Source organism: Narcine bancroftii, chromosome 3, assembly GCF_036971445.1.
Source record: "Narcine bancroftii isolate sNarBan1 chromosome 3, sNarBan1.hap1, whole genome shotgun sequence".
NCBI lineage: Eukaryota > Metazoa > Chordata > Chondrichthyes > Torpediniformes > Narcinidae > Narcine > Narcine bancroftii.
In genome coordinates, this window is record NC_091471.1 from 268,708,868 (window position 1) to 268,726,517 (window position 17,650).

General features: G+C 41.5%; 1 protein-coding gene across 1 annotated transcript in view; it reads right to left on the reverse strand.

Moving 5' to 3' along the window:
* Window positions 1–422: 422 nt before the first annotated feature.
* LOC138758743 (ephrin-A5-like) overlaps window positions 423–17,650 on the reverse strand; it is a 377,942-nt gene continuing 360,714 nt past the window's right edge. Inside the window, exon 5 of the mRNA XM_069928087.1 lies at window positions 423–3,020. Within this exon, the coding sequence (XP_069784188.1) occupies window positions 2,905–3,020 (116 nt within the window). The 3' untranslated portion in view covers window positions 423–2,904. The remainder of the gene's footprint in view (window positions 3,021–17,650) is intronic.

Genomic DNA, 17,650 nt, shown 5'->3' on the forward strand with positions numbered 1-17,650 from the left:
AGGATTTTCTTGAACTACAGGACAATGGTCTGCAAGTAATCCTCACCACATTTGGATCCAGTATCATGCTCACCTCCTGCCTGAGCCTGCGGAAGGTTTGCTGGTGCTTTTGATACCACCCCCCCCCCTCCCCCAGCTGAAACCCACCATATTTTATGCGTCTCCTGTCTGCACGGTAAAGAAGATGCAGTTTAACTAAGGTGGATGGCCTCTGTTCCACCTGTTGCTGGTTTGAACAGAAACTTCAATGTGCAGTGGATCAATTATTTCCCCAAGCAGAGTAACCCCAAAATGTTTCCGTCAACAAGCAACCTTGGTGAAAAGATGGGACAAATGCTGGGTTTGAAAGCAGCTTTAGACCTTTATCCATTGATCAGAGATGAAAAGAGAACACATTTAATGACAACTGTTCCAGCTCTCAATTGGAATATTAAAATACAGTCTTTATTCAGTGAAAATATCTAGATTTAATCATGTTTTGGACATTACCATCTTTCATCTTTCACTTATTATTAGTGTCTTCCAGAAGGAACAAAGTCCTACCCTTACTGAGGTAAATTCTGCTAATGGTTTTCTCCCACATTTCTGACACTATGATCTATTATTTGTACATTTTGATAATTCCACTCTTTGGCCTGAGAATGGGAGGCCACACAAGTTTCCTCAATGCTGAAACTGACTTGAAATGGACCCCTAAACAATCCAATGATTCTTATTAATCAACAAGAAGAGCGAAAGATACCACACCTAGGCCAGCAGTCACACGTCAGAATCTCAAAGTAACAACTTCCTAATTAAAACAAAATTTAAAAGAACGCATGTCCTGTCATCACGTCCTACATCCTTCTCTGCACAGACAGTACCCTCTTCTAATATCAGAGATGCTCCATTTTAGGTGCAACAGTAAATACTGGAATCCCTTCACACCACAGGAAAATCCACTTTGGGAAGCAAGATTGAAAGCTCTATGAATGAACTGCCCCTAATTCCTTTTGAGCTTGAGGACCTCTCCCAGCATTGACAGATTGGACATGTGAGTGTAATCCACACATGCAATTTAAAACAAAAATCATTCACAGGACATGGACATTGTTGCCATTTATTGCGTATCTGTAATTGCCACTGAAGTTCAAGAGGAATTACCTATGTTGGTGGCTCTATGGACACAAATGCTTAACGTTGATAGATTACCTTCCATGAGTTTTTAAACAAGAATCTCATAATTGCCATACATCGGAACTGCTGAGAGGTCACTGTTTCAAAAATTAATGTCGTTTCTCTCTTTACAAATGCTGACTGACCTGCGGAGTATTTCCAGATTCCCAGTGTCTATGGTATTTTGCTCCTTAAGATCATTACTTGTACAGCATTTTTAATTTTAGATTTCCTTGATTATTTGCATTTAAATTTCTCACCTGGGATTTGAATTTTTGTCTTCAGTTCAAAAGTCCAAAGCTATGGATACCAGTCCCATAACATATATTTGCTACGCATCTGTGTCTGTTGCATCGGAAATGCAGAGCGAGCTCACTGAATCTTTTAATGGTATTTTAAAATACCAAGGGGATGGGAAAACAGAGCCGTTAGGGAAGGTTTTCCATATTCGATGGCCTTAGCTTGTACAATACCAAAAGAAACCCATCAATCTTTCACCCTGAAACCCAATCTTCCGAGATTTCCATTTATGCCTAGAGGCATTGCCTTTGGTGCATTGTTAGGTTACATGGAGTACAAATTTTTAAAATGCACATAGAAGTATCTTACATCTGGACTATGGTTTTGTTTTAAGTTTCAGAGAAGACTTTTACTGAAGTAAACCTTAGAGTCCATCACTCCACAAGGCCTGGAGGCATTGTATTAATTTTCTGGCACGATTAGCTTTGAAATGATTCTCTGTGAGATGAGGTCACTGACCTGTCCCACTGTTTACTGGAATAAAAGGTTAATTTCATCAATGCTATAATAAGCATTGCTGAGAGAAAATTATCCTAGAGGTGTTAAAAATAATTGATGTCTTTCAATTGCAACAATATTGGAGATGGGGTAAGAAGCTGGTTTCTTGAATAGGTATGGGGCCTGAGGACAGTCAACAGATGTTGGATGGGCAGAAGGAGGCTGTGTGCTGAAACCTCGAGGAATATTTCCAATGAGAGTTAGAAACCTTATGAAAAAAATCCTCTCATCTGCCAAATGAAAACTAACCTGACTGGGTAGGAGAGAGAGAAAAATGTTATTTTCACTTCTACCAGAGGCAACCTCTTAAACATTGGCTTGGAGACTGAGAGGGAATGGTCCAATCTTTCCCATGAAGGCAGGGATTTTCCAGATCACTATTCGATGGCATTCATCTCAACGCCCTGACCCTGCCCTCTCCGGTGGTTAATGCCAAATTATCACTTAGACTGAACGAACCCCTCTTGAAATTTCAAGACAAAAGGTAAATGTGACAATAACAAGCAAGAGAATGAGCAAATAGACTTGGCTGCCTTTGTGGAACAGGGTGTCAAGAAGTTGTTTAAAGGAACTTTGAAGGACTGAACACTCCCAGATGCTTCTTCCATCATCGGTCTTGACCTCCCAGTGGAACGAACGATCGCACCAATGTGGATTCCACTTCGGAAAGGTTGCGTCTGGAGACTTCCGTGGAGATATTTGCTGCAATATTTACGTATTTTATATCAAACCCCAGTGGGCCCAAGGCAGTGCTTCATAAGAAAATGAGAATTCCCAATCTCACAAAGCAGTAATGAAGCATGTCTGTTCCTCAAATTATTTGTCTCAACTGCAAAGTGTCTCAGAAAATGGAGTCTCTTCTGTGTGACCCATGTCAATCCCTTGCCGTCTCCATTTTGATTGTGGTCCCTCGGATAGAAATAATATTTTTGTCTTCTTTTTCTCTGGGTGCTATGATGTAAGGAATAACAGGATGAGGGTCAGTGCCAGGATGAGCCAAGAGATCCTAAAGGTCGTGATTCCATCATTGTTGTGATACGGTTCAGGTGACTCGTATATAGAATCATCTAGAAAAGAGAGGAAATAAAAAGTAATCACTTTGAGCAATGCACCCTTTTTAATTCTTCCCTCTGATTTTGATGTGCAAAATGTAACAACTTTAATGGAACAAATTAAAGAAAAGGCTTTGCATTTATATTGTGCTTTAATCACATCACAAAGTCCTTCATATGTAATGAACCACTCTGAAATGCTCTGGCTGTTGTTCCTGGCGGCTGCGCTACAAAGGTGCCATCTGCTTCAGGGGCAGTAGAAAACTGGTGCCTGTGGAGGAGCGTCCATCTACAATTTTTCGAGTCAGGAGTTCATTTATATGGGGTTCTGTGCCTAGATGCTTCAACAATGCATTTGATGCAACTTTTGGCCCCAGTGCGAATGTCAACCGTGGCCCAGACACGCAAAAGTGCAACGTTAACTCGACAAAAGTTCGCCCCAACATTAGAAATAATGTGGATAGAATGATGCTTTCCCATCGCCATCATCCTGTGCCCTCACAGAAAGAGATGGGAACACGAGAACAATTGGCCCCTTCTGGCTTATTCGTCCATCTAAACCAGTTGTTTCAATCTTCTTTTTTCCACTCGCATACCACCTTAAGTAACCCCTTTACTAACCACATTGCACTTCTGGCATAGATGCTCTGTGGTTGATGAGAGATTACTTAAGGTGGTATGTGAGTGGAAAAAAGAAGGTTGAGAACCACTCATCTATTCAGATCAAAGCTGATCTGAATGGTAATTACCACATCTACCCTGATTCTACAAGCAAAAATTAACCTTTATTTTGAAATGTTTCCATGAAGGGAAGAATAAGTTCCCAACTTACCACTATACTTTGTGCGAAGTACTGATGCTACCACCCTGTTTTTAAGGTTCCTCCATCTTATTCAGCTCCACTCCAAAGATCAAATTGCCTATTTCAAACAGTGGAAGCAATGGGCATAGTTCGGAGCCATTCTCACCTCACGTTGATCCCTGGGACCAGTCTGCACGCTGGCCTACTTCCAGGGGCTAAGCTGGAGCATCTGTGCTACAACTCCGGGGTCATTCAAATTCTTTTATCCTCATTCACAGAGTAACCAAAATCATTCTCTACATAAAGCGAATGGTCTACAGCATTGATGAATAGCAATGAGAAGTAAAAGAAGCTTTCCCACCACAAGGGCTACACAATACTCCTTAAAAAAAGGAGTATTATGCAGTAATTATAATTCCTGGTGGCTATGATTATATTTCACATGGAGTATCAATTGCTTAATGAATATGCTATTAAATATGCAATGGGTATCTGCTGTTATTGATTCAGTGGGATAAAGAAGCAATAGCCCCTTTCACACTGGCACCTTATCTTAGTAATTAACAGTCAATATACCAGTTAAGGGGTCAGTGTGAATGCTCGGGCATCAAATCACACTGGGGATGGATCGCCTAAGCAGGTTGTACCATCCCTGGGGTCGTCTGACACCTGCGTACGGATCAGGCCAGTGTGAAAGGGACATGGACTATCCAGGGACAAAGTAGATGATGATGTTTTTGTGTGAGTGCAAGATCTTGAAGGAAAAAAAATGATTAAAAAGAAGGTATAAACTTTGTATTCAATTTACTAATTCCTTATTAATGTATTATGATCTTTTATTTAAACAAAATTAATGCGTAAAGAGAGAAACATAAAATTATAAAGGAAATAAAACACGAGGCGTACAATTTATAAAGACTGTTTGAAAGTCACAGAGAAAGAGAGAGCAATGGCAAACTTGCCCTCCCAGAATTCCATGCAGCAGAGAAACCCCTCCATGACTGCTCAGTGCATACAGCCCTTCCACTGCCACATGGAATTCTGGGAAGGCAGGTCCACCATTGCGCTCTCTCTCTCTCTCTCTCTCTCTCTCTCTCTGTGTCTTTCTCACGGTTTTTATAAATTTGGGCCTATGTGTTTTATTGCCGCTAACACTTTCCCATGATCCTTTATAAATTTATAAAGGTTTATATCAGTCAGGACAACAACAGGGATTGAAGGGTACACACTGTGCTGTACATAATGCTTAATAATGTTATAATTAGGCATGAATGATTTTGTTTAAATACAAGATCATTTAGATGCATCACTCAGTCATCACCAGTGGAGGATAGGCACCCCTCTCCCCGGGGATGTTTGATGGTGACATCACCAGTGGAGGATAGGCACCCCTCTCTCCGGGGATGTCTGGTGGTGAGTCTGTAAGGACACAGCAAACCGGTTAACAAGTCCAGTGTGAATAGCAAAAGTTGCTTCTTTAACCGGTTCATTGAATAGCCAATTTACTGGTTAGCGAATGTGAAAAGGGCTAATTACGACAGCATAGAAATCACTGATTTCGACATTACTCTAGAACTTTGTATGCAAGCCCATGGAGTGACTTTAACCCACAATCTTCAGGATCAAGAAGGTAAAGGTAAAGGTTCCATTATAGCATGTAATACTACATTTAGAATGTAACATACATGAAATTCTTTAACACCGTAAGAAAGACAGAGTCACCACTTTGTCCAATGCCTTTCACGGAAATAGAACCTACTGACACAAAGAAAGAAAGCCTTCATTAAAGCAGCTTCTCATTCCTGATGAATGGCTCATTTACTTCCTAAGGATGCTGCATGAACTGCAAAGGGACTTGGGGGTCCTCGTGTAGCATAACCTAAAAATTAACCACCAGGTTGGATCGGCAGTAAAAAAAAAGTGAATGCTATATTGGCATTAATTTCAAGAGGAATAGTGTAGAAGAGTAAAGAGCTGTTGATGAGGCTCTATGGGGCACTGGTGAAACCTCATTTAGAGCACTGTGTTGTAGTTTTGGGCCTCTTATCTTAGAAGGGATGTAATAATGTTGGAGAGTACAGAGAAGATTTACCAGGATGGTTCCTGGAATGCAAGGGCTAACATATGAGGAATGTTTAGCGGCTCTTGCACTATAGTTGGAATATAGAAGAATGAGAGGAGATCTCATAGAAAGAAATTGGGCATAGTCCATGTGAATAAGATGTTTCTTTTGGTGGGTGAATCTTGGGCAAGAGGGCATAGTCTTAGAATTAGAAGGTTCCTATTTAAAATTGAGATAAAGAGAAATTTCTTTAGCCAAAGGGTTGTGGATTTGTGGAATTCGTTGCCACATACAGCTGTGGAGGCCCGATGATTGGGGGAGTTTAAAGTGGAGATTGTTAGGTATCTAATTAGTCAGGATATCAAGGGATAGGGGGAAGAGGCAGGAAATTGGAACTAGAAGTGAGAACAGTTTAGCTCAGGGTGGATTGGCAGACAAGACTCGATGGACCAAATGGCCTACTTCAGTTCCTTTATCTTGCGATCTTGCGACCTGCATTTTTGTGTATTGCCATCCCTCTTGGCATTAGATAGCAAACTTGATCCGCAAACATCCCCCTGGCAAGGGCTCTCTGAAGGTAGTTGAAGAATAATTTAGACATCTTTCAAGGTCACTTCAAGGGAGAACTTCTTGATAAGCTGTTGTCACAATCCAGAGCCTGGTGTTATTTATGGCTTCGTCTCCAAACCACAGACTTTCAGCATGGATGCAGTGAATCTACTGGTCTACTTCCGAGACCTCATTACCAAGCAGCAGTCAGGTATTTTTTCACAAGATGAGAATGCAAAATTTTGGGATGAACAACCCTATTAATTATCTGAATGATTCTATTACTCTATGACAATAACAAAGTAATTAAACCTAAATCCCACTCACTTGCTGAATGAAAATTGGACTTCTCTCATCATAGTATTAATGTTCAGTTATGTACAAAACCCTGTTTAACCTCACTCACCTGGAGCACTGTGAACAGGGATACAGTGGGTTGCAGGAAGTACAAGGTAAATAAGCAGAAGGATATGACAACATCCAAGGATTAATTAAGATACTGAAAGCATATGAGTTAAAATAGTATTCCCTGGAATGTAAAAGGTTAAGTAATAACCTTGAGTTTCCAAGCTACTAAAGAAAACATAGGACAGAAAAAATTTCCACATGCTGGGATTCCAGGGTTGGGACTATGATCTAACAATAGGCCATTTTAAACAGAAAACCCACTTAATTGGCGTGCGAACAACTAATCTTTAAAGATGGCTCGGGTTGTTCACACTGAACCAAGAAATGTTCGGTTAGTCCGACCTTTTACATAAGCAAGCCAGCATACCAGAACAAAAGGAGGAGGGACCTGTAGTATTATGGCATCGGCATCCTGTGGGAATCCTTTTAGACAGAAGCCATTGAGAAATGCATCAGCTCTGATACTACCTACCTTGGTAGTGTCAGACATGGGTTGAAAATGACCCCCCATCCCACCTTCATTGCATTTATTCAGGGAGGTGAAGCAGTTAAAAAGCAGTTAATTCCTGACTTTTAATAGCTGTGTAAAAGGGGTTAAAAAGGAGTGAAATTATGGAAGACTTCTACATGTAAATGGAGAGAGAAACTTGGAGCTCTCTTCTGTACGTTGCAATTGAAACCAGGGCAGACAATCTTAGATCTGAGATGGAAAAGCTCTGTTAAACTAAAAGTGATAACATATATAAGGTAAAGGAGAGAGTGAAGGTGGTGGTGGGGGGGGGGGGGGTGCTGGGGCCAAGGGGCCATTGAACGGGATTTAGGGGCCTTGTATTTTTTGGCTTTTCTATTGAGGGAAGGAGCAGAGCAGAATCCCAAATTGCTCACTGGGCTGACATTGAATCTTTGCATCCAGTTTCCTTCCTATCATCTGGGAGTTGGCCAAACTAATGTAGCCCTCATTCTTTAGCCTGTGCTCCCTGAACTGTGACTCCCTGATGGGAGGGCAGAATTGCAAATAATTCCATGACCAGGCCAGGCATGAATGGCCACTGAAGAGTAAGAGGTCTATCACAGGACAAGGTTACACAACATGGCAAATGATTGGAGCCCTTAATAGTCTTGCTGCTGGTCACTTGATGTCATTTGAGGGAATTCAATGACAGTCTCTGGACAAATTCAGGCTAGAGATTCCTGTCTGAGCTCCCTCCACCTGCTGAGCCTGCAGCAGAGAGATGTTCAGCTTCACCCCTCTGTTTTATTCCTAGCATGTGGGCATAACTAGCAGTTACAGCCCTCCACAATCCACACAATTTGCGTGGCCACTTCACAGAAGCCGGTAAGATTCAACCATCCTCCCGACATGATAAGAACAGTAGATTTAATTTTTGGAAAGATACGAGTGATTGCGATTGTATTGAAAAAAGCAGCATAGCATTAGGTAATAGTTGCTGCAGAGAAATGGATCAGAGGTCAGTCCACAGACCATAAGAGTGGCAGAGAGTCTCCCTTCCATCCCATCAACGTGATCTACTGGGATCGTTGACTGAAGAAGGTGCACAAAATCATTGAGGACCCCTCCACCCTGTACAAGGCCTCTTTCAGCTGCTCCCATCGGGGAAAAGATACAAGAGTATCAGAGCCAGCACCACCAGGCTGAGGAGCAGCTTCTTCCCATGGGCAGTGAGAATGTAAATAGACCAAAGGAACGGCTCACACGAACCATCCGAGACTGTCATATTCATGAAGTAATATTTATTTATTTATATATATAGATGAAATACTTGTCTTGCATTGTTTATCTGTGTGTGTGTTATGTCTGACTTTGTGTCTGCGTCTTTTGTTGGGTTGTGCAATCAGATGATAATAAACTTGACTTCACTTAACTTGATAGCAGGTTCACAGTCGTGCTTATTCTCACCAACTTGTTGCCTCCCATTTATTTAATTATTTAGACTTTAAGACCTCAGCTCACATCTCCAGTTCACTTAAGTCAGGTTGCTTAATGCTAGTCCAGTCATTTAACTACTGTTTTTCCATACTTCTGGAACCTAGCGAGTTAAGGGGTTAGCTTTATTGGATACAATAAACTCTGTGACACAGTGCTATATCTTGGAGACACTGGGCGGAGTGTGGAGGCCCACACGTGGGTAGGGATCTCTGCCTGATGTGAAGCAGAGCTGCTGAAGTGGGACTCCATGAGACAGTTTGCAGAGTTGAGTCATTGGGACCTCCACCATGTGTGTTAACCTGCTTTAAATGAGCCATTTACCAACTCGGACCCTGTGCATCCACTCTGTCCATTTAAGGGTTGCTTTAGTTGCCTTTCCAGGAACCGAAAAAGAAGCAATCAGTCAATGCTAGAGGTGAGGGAGGTCGAGGCTTCCCCTCAGTAAGCCTGTCCACAAGCACTCCTGCAGGAATGCAGGCACACCAGCAGAGGCAGAGCAGGATGGTTCCTTGTGATGCTTCTGCAAGCAAAGTTCGTTGCCTGGTGCCTGGATGGAAACCACTCTGGCTTGCTACCTATCAGCCTTGAGGCCAAAATCAAAAGGGGAGGCATAAAAGTGGGTTCATCAAGACAATCACCACCATTTAAATGTAAGGAGAGCGCAAAGAAACTGCAGATCTTATTAAATAGAGAACAATTTAACACTCAGAAATGCGCTTAAAATATTTCCATTGGTTTGAAAGTGAAAGGATCAACATAAGGTCATGGTGAAAGTTATTTATTAATCAGAAAGCAAGAGGGAAGGAAACAAAATCTAAGATGGACTTATGTATATTCCGGGTAATTAATAAGCCCAAAGGCCTGAAACTGAGTTAGATATTGATTCAGAATCCTATGCAAAGGCAATAGGTAGGGGAGCAAAACTACTGGGTTGGCAGGTTAACCCGGGCAGTATGGTTAGCGTAGGAGTTAGCTCAACACTATTACAGTGCCATGCCAGTGACCCAGGTTCATATCTGGCACTGTCTGTAGGGAGTCTATACATTTTCCCTGCTAATTGGGATATTTGTGCGGAACGGGCTCATGGACCAGAAGGGCCTGATACCATGCTGCATGTATACACGTCTAAATTTAAATTAAAATTCAACAGACTCCGTGGCCAAACACAATCTGCTGGAGGAACTCGGAGAGTCAAAAGAGAACGTAAACCACTGTTGTTCTTCCACTACTACTGCTCAACTCACTGAGTTCCTGCAGCAGATGATGTTTGCCTTCAGATTCCAGCATCTGCTGTCCTCCCTGCCCCTTCAGGCTTAAAAGCCTCCTCCACACTATGAAGAACTCTTAACCTCATGTATGGTGAGTTGTGAATTAGTGAAAGAAGAAAAAAATTGGAAAAGTTCTTCCATGTCTATATTGTCGAATGGAAATAGAGGGCTTTGAAGTGTCAGGGATGATACTTGTTAATGGCCTCATTCACTTTCCTTATTCCACAAAGTCTGAAGGGTTATGGAATGGGTGCAGGTCAATGGGATGAGCAGAATGATGTTTAAGTGCAGACTAGAAGGGCTGAATGGCCATTTTTCTGTGCTGTAGAGTTTTATGGTTAAGATTCCGGATTGGCTGGCTAGCAACTATCGCTTAGCCAGCTTTTTGCAGAACCAGGCCCCTGATTCAGTGGGACCAACCCCACTTCTTTGATTGCAGTGGGTAGAAACCAGCACTCACTGGATATCCAGCAGTGCACTTACACTTTTCCAATTCCACTTCCTTCACTGGTGATCACTAGACTTTGGAAGTGCGAGTAAGTTCTTGTTGGAGGCTTCCACTTCAATATTGCAAGGGAATAGGTGGATACACCATGGAAACATAGGCCATTTAGCACAACCAAAAAATGCTAACATTTATGATTCACATCACCTTCCTCCCATCCTTTACACCCAACATTCTGAACAGTCTCTCAAACTGGTCTGATTTTTAATGGTACTCATCCCAAGGACAAACTCAGAAATCTGCTCTGGAACTTCCTGGATGATCTGCCATTGTACATACTAACTTCACTACTTAACCATTCAGCTATCTAACACTGCTCAGCTGGACTTATGCTTGGACAACTAGGTCCAACGGGAGATGTACCTCCATCGTAAGAGTTTCTGCTCTGGTTTCACTGGGTGCACTGGGGAGCATTGGTCCACGGTCCATTTACTGCTGCCCATCTCCAGTTTGACCCTCTCTCATCTCTCATGGGAATGTCATTTTCCCTTGCTATGCCTCTACCCTGCTGGCTCAGCAGAGTAGATAAATTCTACTTTTCAGAGAGATGAAGAGTTTTTGACCGAGGTAGCCAGCTTTCTGAGGTCGGTGTGAGTACAAAAGGTTGGCTTCTGGTAAGCATAGCTAGGACATCAATCCCTGTACAGCACTCCTATGGGAGAACTTTGGGGGAAATTTAGATTTAAACTTAGACATTCAGCACGGTAATAGGCTCATGAAACCATGCTGCCCAAATACCTCAATTAATTTACAATCCCTGTACGTTTTGAATGGTAAGAGGAAACAGGAGCACCCAGAGGAAACTCATTCAGACATGGGGAGAATGTACAAACTCCTTGCAGACAGCTCTGGGTTGGAACCTGGGTCACTGGTGCTGTTATCTTTCTTCTTTGGCTTGGCTTCGCGGACGAAGATTTATGGAGGGGGTAAAAAGTCCACGTCAGCTGCAGGCTCGTTTGTGGCTGACAAGTCCGATGCGGGACAGGCAGACACGGTTGCAGTGGTTGCAGGGGAAAATTGGTTGGTTGGGGTTGGGTGTTGGGTTTTTCCTCCTTTGCCTTTTGTCAGTGAGGTGGGCTCTGCGGTCTTCTTCAAAGGAGGTTGCTGCCCGCCAAACTGTGAGGCGCCAAGATGCACGGTTGTTATTATGGTGTTGTGATAACTGTGCTGCCCCCTTGAGACTAGATCTTCTTGATGCAGCACAGGCTGATTGTTAACTCAACTTCTCCACCAGCCCACAGATCACCAGCATTCCCTCCTCTCCCAGTCCTCAGTGGGTCCCAGGTATGAAAGTTGGGTAGCAATGGGTAATTTATTAGAACGAATAACTGGAGTAAGATTCCCACTGGATCCAATTTTATTTTTTACTGGGAGATATTGGAGGGATTAAACCCAAATTAAAACTGAATATGTATCAAGTAAAATTTGTTCAAATTGCCTTGGCAATAGCTAGAAAATGTATTGCTATAATGTGGAAGTTGGATACTGATCTGGGAATGGATAGATGGCATGTAGAAGTTCGGAGTTGTATTCCACTTGAGAAAATTACTTATAATTTAAGAGATAAATATCATCTATTTTGTAAAATATGGAACCCATATTTTAGTATTATGCTGGTACTAAAATTTAAATGAATCTCAATCATTTTCTTATCAGTCTCTATAAATATTTATATGTTTAAAAGGATCGGAAAGTGAAGAGCTCCTGAAGGGGTTTTATTGCCCTTCTTCTATTCTCTTTTTTTTTAGTGTGTTGGGGGAGGGGAGATTAACAGGAGGTTTTTCTTTCTTTTGTATTTCTTTCTTTTTAAAATTTTTTAAATAAAATTAAGTTTGAAATATTGTGATATGTTTGCCAAGCAGTTCTACTTTAAATAAAGTTTTTTTAAAAAAGTTGGGTAAGAGCAGGTCTGCAAGTTAGACAGTCATTAGCTTCCCAGAGCTGATTGTATTTCCCCAACCAATTTCGAGGCAAACAACCTTCATTCGTAAACCACCTCTAGACGTGCCCAGACTCTTTACTAAACAAATATTGTTGTCACAGCAGAAAAATAGAGGCCAGAAGCTTGGTCAAGGGGGATAAGCTTTAAGGAGAATCTTAAAACAGAATGGAAAGAGTTACAGGGGGCATTCCAGAACTTAGGACTGTGACTGCTGAAGGCATGGCTGCCAGTGGAGGAGCAATTAAAGTTGTTCGCTTGAGACAGCCAGGAAGCAGTGGCAGTTGAACAAAACGGCAGTCTTGACTGTGGAGACAATGGCATTGTCTCCATTACTGGAGAGGAGCTGGAGGGTGGGTGAGTTGATTAAAGAAACATTCTTTTGGCTCCTGCTTTAATAAGCTCTCTTTCCCCCTCTTCCACTGAAGCACCTACTCAATCATTCACCTTTATCTCATTATCCAGCAAAAGTTAAATGTTATTAAAAATGTCACTGGTTATTGATAACTCTCTGCGAGCATTTAACTAGTGAGCAAATTAGTGTCAGCTTCCTCTGTTCATGAGACATCATTAAGGTAGATTCCTAGAGCACTTTTCAAAGTATAATGAGAGATTAGGTTCCATGAGATTTAGCAATTACAGTATGGTACATGTTAAAAATATTTATAGTAAGATTAAAAAAAAGGTTTTATCCCAAAGTTTAGAGTTTAAAATAAGTCAGAAATTGGTTTCATTTTAACAGTTTTCTTAGATGCTCCTGTGGTTTCGTGAAGGTTAGAGGCCATTTTAATTTCACCGCAAGGACTCATGGAAGGTCACATCTCTGGTTAGCAACGGAAATTGTAGTTTATCAACTTATTTCAAATTTGTCAACCTTTGATCCAGTTCAGTTTTTATAGCTGAAATTCAGAAAATTTCATCGACCGGTTGAGAGAAGCTGGTGGAGCACAAGGCAGGAACCGACCATTAGTTATTATAACACGAATTAATCCAAAACTTATTGTAACATGAATTAGATCCCAAAATTACAGGAAAATATATATTTTAAAAACTGAAATTTCTGGTATTCATTGGTTGTGTCAGGTCAGATCAGCAAAGAACAAAAAAATAAATTTTACTGAACAGCTTAGATATGAGATCAATCTTTTTCAGCAAACTTTGGAGAGCTAATGTATGAACAGGAGAAATACTGTCAGGAATAGGTTAGTGAGCCCATTGAGTCTGCTCCCTTGTGGCTGATTTCTGTCCCATGAAGTTAGGAATGCCACCATCTTCTCTTAACTTGTCGATGGAATTTCCTGATTGGCCCCAACTCCATTCCACTGGATTCCCTCATGGATCAAAAAATGATAATTGAATTTGAATAGCATCAGTCCACCATCCTAAGCAGTCATTCTGATCTGTGGTACAGCACTTTCAAGGGTCACAAGGGCAGGTCACACCAATGACTTCTCATGGAAAATTATGAATGATCTTGCTGGCAGTACCCCTAATCCTCACCACTCTTTCAAAAGATGCTGACATGTTGTCAGTGCCTGGGACAAGTCTAGTTCAAAGCTGAGTTCAGTGATACCAAGATATAGTGGGGTTAAGCCATCTCCTCCTGAGTGTCCACCACAACACCACACCATGAGGCCAATCATCCAACCCAGCGATAAAAGTGTGCTAATGGAAAGCAACACTTGAGAATTAAAGTCCATCTAATAAATTTGCGATTTGACATTGCCTGATTCGGTGTTTTTACGTAGAACTCCATGGTAGAGTACAGGCCCTTCAGCCCTCAATGTTGAGCCAAACTATAGATACCTACCCCGCAACAAAAACAAAATCCTCCCTACCTCATAACCCACTGTTTTTCTTTCATCCTTTTGCCTGACTAAAAGCCTCTTAAATTCCTCAAATGTCCCAGCCTCCACCACCATAACCCTGGCAATGCATTTCAGGCACCCGCAACTCTCTGTGTAAAATTCATACCCCTGATGTCACCCATATGTCCTCTGAAGTATGCTGCTCCTGCCCTGGGAAACAGGTGCTGGCTGTCTACCTTATCTACGCCTCTCCTAATCTTGTAGAACCTCTATTAAGTCTCCTCTCATCCTTCTTAGAAAACCCCCAGCTCTGCTATGGAGACTTTAGTCTGTTAAATGACTGGCTGATCATTTCATTCCACAGGGGATAGGCTCAGAACAAAGATACTAAATATTTGTCTGATGAATACTAAGCACTGATAATCTGAACTCCAATTTATTTCTCGTTAAGATCAAAAATTTTGGCCTTCATATACAGTAAAACCCCTGGTATCAGGCACCTATGGGGATTGGTAGATGTCAGATAAATGAATTGCTTGGTTGCTTGAGTCCGAGTGTTGCGTGATTGGCGAATTAACAGTGAAGGTGTGGCGGTTTTAATCTTCCGTATTTTTTACTTAGTTATTTTCCACAATTTCTTTGCCGGTTGCTTGAGGCTGCCAGTTGCTTGTATTCCAGATAATAGAGGTTTGATTGTACACTGGAAGTGATCATCGCGACTGAATAATTAAGGATATCAAGAGATACAGGGGTCATGGAGGAATGTGGGTTAGGCAGAGGATCATTCATGATCTTGATGAATGACGAAGCAGGCTCGTGATGTTTTGTGTTCCTGTCCATCTCGTGTTTCTCTCACCCTTGGAGAAGCAGGTGAAGCTCTTTCTTGCACAGTAAATTGGACAAGGTTGAGGAAACCCGTGAAGAGCCCCCAAGATGCCGCATCAATGGAAGGAAAAGTCTGGGTCTTTTATGTCAGATTTTCCTTATGGCTGGAGTAGCAACTTAATAATCATTTGTGATTTAAGGGTTAAGTGGATTCCATAACCTTTCAAATTTCTGGAAATCTAACACAAGCAACAACCTGTATCTGAATGTTAATAAAACAAAAGAGATGGTTGTCGACTTCAGGAGAATCTGGAGGGACTACGCTCCGCTGACCATTGTCAGCACCACTATTCAAGTCTTCAAAAGTATCAGGTTCCTTAGAGTGCACCTGGTGGAGAATCTCACCTGGTTCCTTAACACTAGCTCCATAACCAAGAAGGTCCAGCAGTGTCCCTACTTCCTGCAAAGGCTGAGGAAAGTTCATCTCCCACCCTCCATCCTCCTTACATTCTACAGAGGATGTATTGAGAGCATCCTGTGCAACTGCATCACAGCTTAATTTGGAAGTTGTACCACTTCAGACCGCAAGACCCTGCAGAGGATAGTGAAGTCAGCAGAAAAGATCATTGCTGGCTCTCTTCCCACCGTGAAGTACATCTACAGCACTCGATGCAGGTGAGAGGCAATAAACATTGCGAAGGATTCCACACACCCCTCAAGAAAACTGTTCTCCCTTCTGCCATCTGGTAGGAGGTACCATAGCATTCGGACCATTATATTCAGATTGGGCAACAGTTTTTTTCCCCCAAGCCATTAGGCTCCTGAATTCCCAGAACAGGTGTGGATAGTTGTCATGGACTTTTACTGTATATGTCTTAATATTTTAATACTTCAATGTGTTTAACTTTTATTCTAACTTATGTTTATGTAAATATGCTCTGTGGTGCCGGAGAAACGCTATCATGTCTTTACCGTGTGAGCATGGTATGAACAATAAATAAAGATGCCTTGACTTGACTTTACCTTCAATGCTACACAAAAATAAACCTACTGCTCAACATGCTTTGAAGATCAAAGAGTAGTCACACCACAAAAAGGCCCGCTCAAGTGGCGGATGGCCTAAACTTTTTCCCAGACCACACTGTTAAGGGTTAGATGTTCTTCAGACTTGTTTATTGAGCTTAGTTGAACCTTAGCCTCATCACGGGCCTGCTCCATCATTCAACAAGATCATAGATGACCCGCTGCCTAACTCATATTCGTCCATGATCCCTATGTCTCTTATAACCTTAATTGTTCAATCACAGTGATCCAGTGTACAGTAAAACCCCTGTAATCTGGAATTCAAGCAACCAGTTAACAAATAAATTGCAGAAAATAAATAGGTAAAAAATACAAAAGATTAAAATTGGTGTGCTTCATCGTTAGTTCGCCAATCAGGTTAGATGGTGTCTCAAGCAGGTGGACCATTCGCTTATCCAGCATCTACCAATCCCCATAGGTGCTGGATACCAGGGTTTTATTGTATATTAGAGGCCAAAGCTTTTGATCTTGGTTATAAGCCTGGTCAAGGTGAGAGGACCCTCATACTCTTCCATCAAGCCAGATTGAGGGTTAGGAGGAATCTTGTGCTATCCTCAACCACATTGTTGAGGGTTAGAATGCCCTCACACTCTCCCATTCCAACTTGTCAAGTGTTAGAGGATTATTACACTCGTGCACACACACACACACTGATTAAGTGGTAGAAAGCCCTCACAGTCTCCTATTGACCCTAGTTGAGGCTTTGAGAGTCCCCTTGCTGTTCAATAGAATGTGACCTTGAATTTACACATTGCAGTTCTGAACACCTGCATTACAGTCACAGTGTTTAATACTTTAACACCTCCGTTCAGAAAGGCCCAGTAGAGTAAGGAACATCAATATCCACATAATTTCAAGGAAATAGTTGCTTACTTCCTTGGTCGGATTGGAATATTTAGTTGCACAAGACAAATGTCACATTGGTGGATCTGATGTTGGCTGATATATCAAAAATCAGAAATAATTTCTGAAATAAAACAATTACATTTTGATAGTTAGAAAAGGAGACATCTTAAATCTCTACTAACAGCCAAGCCTCATAATAATCACAGAATACAACAGAGATACTTGGCAGCCAAGCCTTGTTGTATTCCATTATTAGAAATGGTTGGTTAGAGGAAGAGTAAAAAGATTATAATAAATCTAATCCAGATGGTTAGATTGATGCATGTACAACCAGGATTATTGCTTTATTTTGTTGGCTTCAGAGATCTAGGATCCTTTGTGATTTAAATTTTAGGGTATACATTCTGAATAATTTTGTCTCATTTTAATCTGCACCCCTCCCTCCACCATCATCCCCTTTCAGATTCTTATTCAAGATTTTTACTTTAGATTTAGCATTCCAGTGTAGAAATCGTTAAGATATGCAATAACCCTGTGTGACATGCCAAAGAAAGGATTAGGGAAAATGGAAGGAAGACAGAGGTGACAGAAAGATGAGGCAC